Raw genomic sequence first — 9693 nt, 5'->3', positions numbered from 1 at the left:
TGTTTCACTGTTTGACACAATCTGAAATGTCATAGTGCTACAATGCAAATTTAGCATCCAGATGAAATGTATCTTACCTCTCCTACAAAATTCTTGTTTTGCTGCTTGTGCGGCCCGCCAACAAAATCTCAACGACCTCACAACTTCAGCCTTTATATGGTGAAGAAAGTCATTGGATATCTCTTTTTGCCCACTGTGGTTCAGCAACTCGATGTAGCATGGACTCAATCAGTCATTAGAAGTCTCCTGCAAAAATATTGAGCCACGCTGCCTCAACAGCCACTCATAATTGAGAAAGTATTGTCAGTGCAGCATTTTGTGCATGAACTGACATCTCCATTAGGTCCCATAAATATTTTATGGGATTCATGTCTCGCTATTTTGGTAGCCAAATCATTCTTTCAAACTATCCAGAATGGTTCAAATCAATCACAAACAACTGTGGCCCAGTGACATGGTGCACTGTCATCTATCTGAAAATGGTCTCCACGTAGCTGAACATAATGATTTCCAGTCAATAACTGGTTCACTTGGGCCAAAGGACCCAGTCTGTTCCATGTAAACACAGCCCACACAATTATGGAGCCACAAAAAGTTTGCACAGTGTCTTGTTGACAACTTGGGTCCATGACCTTGTTGGGTCTATGACACATTTGAACCCTACCATCAGGTCTTACCAGCTGAAACCAGGACTCATCTGACCAGGCCACAATTTTCCAGTCATCTAGGGTCCAACTGATATGGTCATGAGCCTAGGGGAGGCGCTGCAGGTGGTGATGTGCTGTTAACAAAGGCACTCACACCGATTGTCTGCTGCCATTGCCCATTAACATCAAATTTTGTCACATTGTCCTAATGGATACATTCATCATATTTCCCACATTGATTTTGCAGTTATTTCAGACATTGTTGCTTGTCTACACAAACACAGCTGCTCTCTGGTCATTAAGTGAAAGCCGTTGGTCACTGCCTTGTCCATGGTAAGAGGTTAGTGCCTGAAATTTGGTATTTTTGGCACACACTTAATACTGTGAGTCTTAGAATACTGGATTCCCTAATGTTTTCTGAAATAAAATGTCCTATGTGTCTAGCTCCAATTACCATTCTGCATTCAAAGTATGTTAATTCCCATCATGTAGCCATGACTGGGACTTGTATCTTTTTAAATGAATCGCCTGAGTACAAATAACAGCTCCGCCAATGCACTGCCCTTTATACACTGTGTACAGTTTGTGTGTGTGTGTGTGTGTGTGTGTGTGTGTGTGTGTGTGTGTGCGTGTGTGCGTGTGTGTGTGTGTGTGCGTGCGTGCGCGCAGCACGCGAGCGTCTGGGCATGTGTGTGCACACGTGCGCGGTCAATTTTTGGATTTGTCAATGATGGTTATGTGGAGCAGAAATTAACTCAGAATTAGGAACCGCACAGTGCCTGCTGTTTCAAACTGATCAGAAAGGAACTTCTTTCATTATGAAACATACAATTTTCATGTTCACAACAGAGTAATTATTTATTAAATAAGCAGAATACATAATGATTACATTTGTTTACAAAACTTTACAAAAACAGTTGTTACATACAGACTGACTGCCTGAAAACATTCAAAAACAATACAATCAAATATTTAAACTACTACTTGTTTTTGCTGCTCATGACAATTATTTTCATTTTCCATTTCAGGAACACAAGATTCCAGCTTACGTTTCTTTGTAACGGGTTCAGTTAAATTCTTGGCATCTATCTGTTCTGTCTCTGTGAATGAGTCTGCTGCAGCAGAGTTCATGCACACTTCATCTACTTCCTTTTGTACTTGGTGCCAGTCTGTTTCGGGCATCAATTCTTGTCCATTAGGTGACACACTAGTTTGCTTTTTTATTATTTGCTCATTGCCAACTCCCTTATTCTTGTCCTGTAATCTTATTTCTTCCTCTGGAATCTCTACATGTGATTCAGTCTTACACTGCCTCTCAAATTGAATGTCTTTGCCGTGGTTTGCAGTGTCAGTTTCATCCACTAACTCTGTCTTCTTATTGTTACTGTATGCTACGAATCTATCTTCTACTTCAACAGTGATGCAGCAGTCACCTTGAACTTCTGAAGCAGAATTTTCAACATTATCAGAGTGATCTTCAGTGGGAACCTTTGTTTCTTCTGGAAGTGTAGTAGTTTCTTTTACTTTTACTACCTCCATAACTGAAGTTTCTTCGGTACTAACATCATGCTCTTTTGGAATTTCACTACTAACATTCATTTCATCTGGAAGTGTAGTAGTTTCATTTACTTGTGCTATCTCTATAAATGAAACTTCTTCATTTTCATTATCATTCTCTTTCTCATTTTCACTAGCATTATTTTTATCTTTCAGAGTTCCTTCACCTAAGACACTTGCCACTTTCTTTTTATGGGTGTGTTCTACTACTTCCTTTTCAGTGTTAGAGATAGTCAAAACATCAACTTCAACTTCACTTTCATCTGCTTCACAGAGATTGTTAAGCAAAACTTTCTGCTGCGAAACACCATTTGCAATATTACTGTTATCTGTGCTGTCCATGTGATTTTCACTACTTTGTTTCTCTTCATTCATGGCATTTATCAATTTTGGAGGAGTACCAACTGGTTGCATTTCATCATTAACTATGTTATTTTCATTGCAGTTTTCATTTTTTGTACATATTTGGCTATGTTCATCAGCTTCAGTTTTTGCAATATGTGGGTTTTTCAATGAATTAACTTCTTTTAATTCTTCTTTATCTACCTCATTAATTTCAGGAGAGACAGAGCATGTGACAATGTCAGTTTCAATGTCACTGTCATTACTATCACTGCTCTGATCATATAAGTAACTGATGCTGTAATTATTTGATGATATAGGTGCCTTATGCATAATTGATTTCTCTGCAGTCTTATCAGAAATATTGAAGTTCACCCGCTTTTTAACAGTGGATTCCTTTCCATGCATTAAGAAAGCATTCTTCATTTCATCATCGTCATCATCATCGCCATCATCATCATAATCATCTTCATCATCATCATCATCGTCATCATCATTGTCACCACCACCACCACCACCACCACCACCACCACCAGTTTGATCTCCACGCTGATTTTTGTCTACATTATTTTTATCACTGTCTTTTTCTTCTTCTTCTTCTTCATTCTCCTCCTCATCTTTGCCTCCTAGTCTTGTAACTTCATGTTTTTCAGGTAAGAAATTACTTTTAACTGTCTCATATTTTTCTTTGGTTTCATTCTTGGCAACAGCAAGTAAACTTGAAATACATGAATCCTCTGTAGTTTCAATATATCTGTCCTGTAGTTCATCCTCTGAGTCATGTAATTTTAGATGTAGTGGAATGTTACAGTTATTCTGAGTTTCTAACTCACTGTCATTTTGGTCACAATATTTTGTGTGTGTTACAATGCTTTGGAGTTCCTGGACAGTTGTATTGTTGTGTGTCACTAGATCCATTGGAACATCACTGCTTCCATCATTATCTTGGCACCTAGTAACATGATGTGAATGTGGAACATCACTACTGCATAAATCAAAAATATTTTTATCATGCACCGTCTTTGTCTTTATAATTCTCTCGTCAGTATTATTATGAACAGTACTTGTATCTCTTCCATGAAGATGATTCTCTGAAGCATTATGTATATGCTTAGGACTGCTAGAAACTTGCAGCAGCTCACTATCTTGCTCTGGGCTAAGTTTGGATCTGTCAGTCTCCATGCTTTCACTAAAAATTACTCTATTCTTGTGACTGTTTTCTAATTGGATCACTGCCTGCATATCGTCAACAGATAGTGTGAAATGAAGTGGTCTGCTGAGAGGATGAACTAGTTTGACAAAGTTGTTCAGCGACTGGCTACAGAAACTTGCAACCTGCAACAGTTTAATTTGAAAGTTATTCTAAAAGCTTAAGGATGTACTGCACTTACAAAAATGAAAAATCATTAGGACACTAATAAATTATGATAAATGTAAATAACTAAGAGTTTATGGAAGGGTACAAGCCAAAAGTGAAGCTAACACAACAGTATCTATTTGCTAAGTTTAGCATGAACTTGAATGAAATTTAAGAGGCCATCCAAAAATATGAAAGATAAAAGAAAGGAAGCAAGATAAGTGTTTAATGTCCCATCAACAACAAGGTAACTTAAGGCAGAGCACAAACTCGGATTGTTTCAAGGATGGGGAAGGAAATGTCCTTTCAAAGGAACCATACCTGCATTTGCCGAGAGTGATTTAGGGAAAGCACAGAAAACTGGGGGAGAAAAAAAGGTCGCCACACACAGATTTGAACTGTCATCCTCCAAAATGTGAGTCCGGAGTTTGACAGGTAGAGAGATCAATAAATGGGATATATGACACAAATAATAAACACGATGTCTTGGATATCTTACTGAGATGAGGGGGAAGTCATGCCTGTGTTAGTACTGTGTTGCCTGTTAGTATAGGGCACAGCTTTCATATTTCCAAGGAAACAAACTTGAATAGACTGATGGAATGCGTTACGCAAGAGGGATGAAAAAAGCTTGGAAACTGATGGAAATTCTTCACTTGAATCATGTAACACATGTTCACACCTAACTCTATCAATAATGTTAATGCAAACTATGCTGTATTTCAGAATTACGTGCAGCAGAAACAGTAAATGTGGTTGTGGTGGTGGTGGTGGTGATAGCAATACACACATGTAAGTTACGAGACTAAAATTATAGAAGATTTCTAGAAGCAGTGCACTTGTGTATGTTTCTTAAGCAGCTGGAGGATAGATAAGAAATCAAAAAATTAAGCGTTTCTTAAATATTTTAGGTATTTAATGGTTCAACCCCTGCCCTTTATGACTGTCCTGAGTCAGAACATAATTTCACGTTTTGTTTTCTAAAAGAAATGTATTATAGAAAATAATCATGTCTGCTAAACAAAACAAAATAGATACTCTCAAAGACTCGCTACAGTGCATTAATTTCAATACAAAAACAGCCATACCTTTACACAAGGATCTGAAAGACCAACACGCATAAGCTGAATGGCGAACTGTAGTGGTGGTGGCCATGAACAATGTGGCCAAAAAACAAGTGTGTGAAGTAACTGATAAAGTTCCAAACGACATTTCCAGTCACTATATGGAGCAAAAATCTCACCACGTCCAATTTTGAGCAGAATTTTCAGCAGTTCCTCTTGAATCATCTGCAACAGCAATTGAAGTTACAATTATGTATAATTTTTTCAAGCATTGTTCAATTATATCCAAACATACATACACACACATTTTCTTTCTGATGGGGTTTGGGGTTACTGTAACTCAAAGCTATCAAATGTTTTTGTAAATATATACACAAAATGCTAGTGCTCAATCAGTGTATAATTTAAAAAATGAAGGCAATTTCTCAGATCAGAAATAATTGTGAGAGCACTCTAACACATAACAAGTGCAATAATATCACTAATGCCAACAATGTTTCGTGGCAAGCTCAGCAAACAAGGGGTCAAATGCACCACTTCGACTGTGAGTCATAGAGCAGTTAGGATGCAAAGACAGTTTTGTATTTACGGAGTTAATTTTTGGCACACAGTATTAGCAAAAATTGTGTATTTTAAACTGCTTGTATGATGGAGAGTTTGTTTATATTAATAAACAGCGTTCAAATTACATTTAACAGTGAGTTATGTAATTTAACACTCTCTGCGCCAAGCTTGTAAAATTTACGGGCCACTGGACTTCCAAAAATCACCAACCCCATAGAATTTATGGGCCACAGTGTTTTCATCGAGTATCATCTCTCTGATGCTATTCTGATGGTTTTGGATGGTGGTATGGGCTTCTTGGGATCTTAGTTCAGGCTTGTGTTCACAGATGGCATGAGAAGTATCTTTCTCTCAGCAGTGTTTAAGGAGTAATATACCTCCACACCAATGCTGGTGCAGCACTTTATTTGCACATGGCAAATTGTAGGTTGTGAACTTTGTTCTAAATGGCACAGAGAGTACCATCCGATCGGGAAATAAGTGGCTTACTCATGGCCGAAGAGGTTTTAGATGATACAGAGAGTGCAGAAGAGGATGAGGAAGAGAATGGCATTCTTGAAGGTACATGAATTATTACTTGTACATTACGTGGTGCTGTTGCTATTCTCTCAAAAAAAACTTATGCTGTGTTACTCATTTTGTTTGGCTTTGCTGCAACCACACTGTCACGGGCTATATTATTCTTTTCAGTTGACAATCTGAATGAAAGTAGCTCGTCAGAAGGGGCTGGAAGCAATGATGAATTTCAGTACACACCGCTTGATGTTTTTGTTGCTGAAGCTGACATCTGGAGCGCAGTTGATTTTTTACCGTCTTTGCCTATCAACACAACACTGAGAAAAACATTTGCAGACATCAATTCTTCAAGTTCGGTATTCGACTGTGCTAAAGTGTTTCTAACGGATGAAGGTATCAGAGACTTGAAAGCACAAACAAATCTATATACAGCACAAACAATTATAAAGGAACACAGTAAAAATGAACTGAAACTTCATTCATTATTGAGTTCATGGAAGCTAGTTATGTTGACTGTAATGAGATGTTTCTTGGTTATTGTTTGCCATATGTGCGTTTCCAGAAGGCCAAGAATGGCAGATCACTGGTGCTCTAATCCAGCTGTCAGATGCAATTTCTGTCCGCATATAATAAGCCGTTTGCGGTATAATCAGATATGTTCTTGCTTACATCTCACTGATAATCATAAGCAAAATAAGCCAGGAGAAGAAAGATTTCATCCACTCTCCAAAATCCTTCCTTACTACAACAGGCTGAGGGAACATTGTATTCAAGCATATCATCCATCAGAAAAACGTACAATGGATGAAGGTATATGGCCATTTTCAGATCGCATAAGTTTTCCAGAGTACACTGTTGCAGGGGCATGCAGTGGTTATGTCCTCAATACTGAAGTGTATGCTGCAAAGCAGGTGCTCGACAATGCATCATCAGCAGTTGTCTTGAGGCTCCTGTCTGAAGGCAATCTCTTGCAAAAGGGTACTTATACAGATTTTATTCAAGTCCAGATCTGTTTCAGCAGTTGGCTCAAGCAGGAACTGGTGCTGTAGGCACTGTGAGCAAGTCAAGGAGATCAATGCCCCAAAATTTAGTAGCAACTAAACTACAGAAGGGGGAAAGTACATACAGACAATAGAGGTAATGTGTTGGCAATGAAATGTAAGGACAAACTGATGTGTATTCATTATCAACTACACATATAGTATCATTTGGTACACACACAAAAAGGAAAGGTGCATTTGAACTGGAGCCACTTCTAGTTCTACATTACAATTGCAACAAGGCTGGGGTCGACCTTGCAGACCAATGCTCACAGTACATTGTATTTCGACACAGGACAGTAAAATGGTGGAGGAAATTGTATTCTCACCTGCTGCTTATGGGAGTGTCAAATTCATTCTTGTTGTACAATTCGGTGCACCAGAAGAAAATGACAATCATTGACTTTTTTTTATAACACTTGGAGCTGAGTTCACTCAGGAGGAAGCACAATAAGTCGCTGGTACAAGTGTACAAAGTGGAAGTGCGGGCAGATTATCACAAAGACATTATCTGCAGCACATACCATCAACATCCAAGTAGTATGCTGCACTTGTGTGCCAGAAAGGAACTGGAAAAGCTTCCCACAAAGAAACGCAGTACCAATATGAGCAGTGTGGTGCTGCATTGAGTATGGAACCTTGTTTCAAAATATACCACACAAAGAAACATTATGATTCTGCATGAGAATTGAGTTGAGGAATATAAAGAGTAGATATACATAAAATATTTTCATTTTATAAAATTTTTGCTGTATTTTATTTTAATATTTGACTTTTTAAATTAAAAAAAAACATGGCAGTTAATTATGTGATTACCTTCACATCCTATTAAATACAACATAAACATCTCACCATAATTTAAAAGTAGAAGTAAGTAGAATTTAAATGGTGGGCTATTTGTCAAAATATATTAACAAATGCCACCACAACTGGTCTCTAAATATTGCTAAAATTGTCTGCTTTCTTAAGCCTGGGTACACAGGATAGCACTGGATCTGAGTGTGTTAATACGGGACAAAACCGCATTCATATTCTCAGTAACTCCTAATTTTTCACCTTATCCATCAAACTTATGTTTTCCATCCACTACTGTCCCCTCACCGCAGAAACCTCCAGCCTCGCACATCTTTCTTTCTCAATGTTCACATTACAGCACAACGCATGAGGACATTGAATACTACACACAATATCAGAGCTTTCCTCAAATCCCTGCCCATATTGCTACAGAAAAATCTCTCTGCCTTACAAAATGCCTCTTGGTGTCCGGTTAGCTTATCACCAATGCTATCCCAGTTTTAATTCTTGTGCTCCACTTCTAGTCACTTTCTGTTGTAATACTGTGGTATTTAAAACTCTGCATAAGTTCTAATGTTTCTCCACTCAGCATTATCTTTACCCTTTTACTTCCTCCTACTTCCATTACTTACTTTTTCTTTTATTACTTTTATTCCACAGTTCTATACGTTTTCTTCAATGACACCCACCATTTCCTAAAACTCAAACATCTGTTGCCAGAAGTACCATGTCTGCAAACCAGAAACACCATACTATTTCCTCCAAATGTTACTTCCTCGTCTTCTAGGGTATAGTTTTCAATCATATTATCTAAGCACAGGTTAAAAGGAGTAGGATACAGATAAAAGCTTTATCTTACTCCTTAATTCAACTCATTCCAGTATATAAAACTCGCTCCTAAAATTTGCAGAGGGCTACTGCATCTTCTGCACTTTTATTTTTCCCTAAATCCAACTGCTCCTTTATCTTCTCTAGTCTTTTATTCATGATTCTTAACATAACTTTAAATCCAAAAAAATGATGCCAATTGTCCCCTGTTCACAGCACTTCCTGACTCCTTTTCTATGGAAATCATAACCATTGTCAATAGTCCCCCCTGGCTATTTGACACTGCTATTACAGAAAAATCAGTCATAACCCTACTCAGTTCAAACACTAAAGTACTTTCCATGGTATCAATATGTATCTTGGGCAGTTTTTCAGCATGACACAAACTGCTTGAGCAGTTTATGTCACAGCTCGAGAAATCTTGGACTGCGTCCTATTTTTTGATCTGGCCTTGATCTAGTTACATCTGTTGGTACTAGCTCCACGACACGTCCTGCCACTGCCATTTATTCCCACAATTCCAATGACAGTCCATTTTAATATAATATATCTTTTCTTTATTAAGCATTTACTTTCTAAATATTTTTCTTCGTTATTTTATCTTACTGTTGCCATCTTGTTTTCAACCTGGTTACAATCTGGTAACCTTTTCTGCCTCTTATTATATCATATAAATTGAGATAAAATGTTAATTTGCAATCCATTTGGCAAAACATTATGAAATATTATTTTTGCTTGTGCAGGACTCAGAGTCACGTAACATGTTTTAAAGGACAACACCTCTGACAGTTAAGTTTGTTTAAAAATCACCATGAATGTTCATGTAGTAGTACCACTGTCTGTTCGAAATTACTTTAGGATCAAAACTGCACAGAAACAAGTGGAGCCATGGAGCAGATTTGCCACATCCCACACAGAACACAAAGATTATCTTGCATTTCATTTTATTCGCCTTGTTCAAACTTGCAAACAATACTTTTACT

The 9693-nt window shown here is 37.7% G+C and overlaps 1 protein-coding gene across 1 annotated transcript in view; it reads right to left on the bottom strand.

The window, feature by feature from the left end:
- Positions 1-1478: 1478 nt before the first annotated feature.
- Positions 1479-9693, bottom strand: part of LOC126330094 (uncharacterized) — a 103246-nt gene continuing 95031 nt past the window's right edge. Inside the window, exons 12-13 of the mRNA XM_049996330.1 lie at positions 4992-5192; positions 1479-3881 (exon numbers count right to left, since the gene is read on the bottom strand). Of these exons, the coding sequence (XP_049852287.1) occupies positions 1620-3881; positions 4992-5192 (2463 nt within the window). The 3' untranslated portion in view covers positions 1479-1619. The remainder of the gene's footprint in view (positions 3882-4991; positions 5193-9693) is intronic.

Source organism: Schistocerca gregaria, chromosome 2 (assembly GCF_023897955.1).
Source record: "Schistocerca gregaria isolate iqSchGreg1 chromosome 2, iqSchGreg1.2, whole genome shotgun sequence".
NCBI classification, from domain to species: Eukaryota; Metazoa; Arthropoda; class Insecta; order Orthoptera; family Acrididae; genus Schistocerca; species Schistocerca gregaria.
This window is presented reverse-complemented; position numbering and strand designations above follow the sequence as displayed.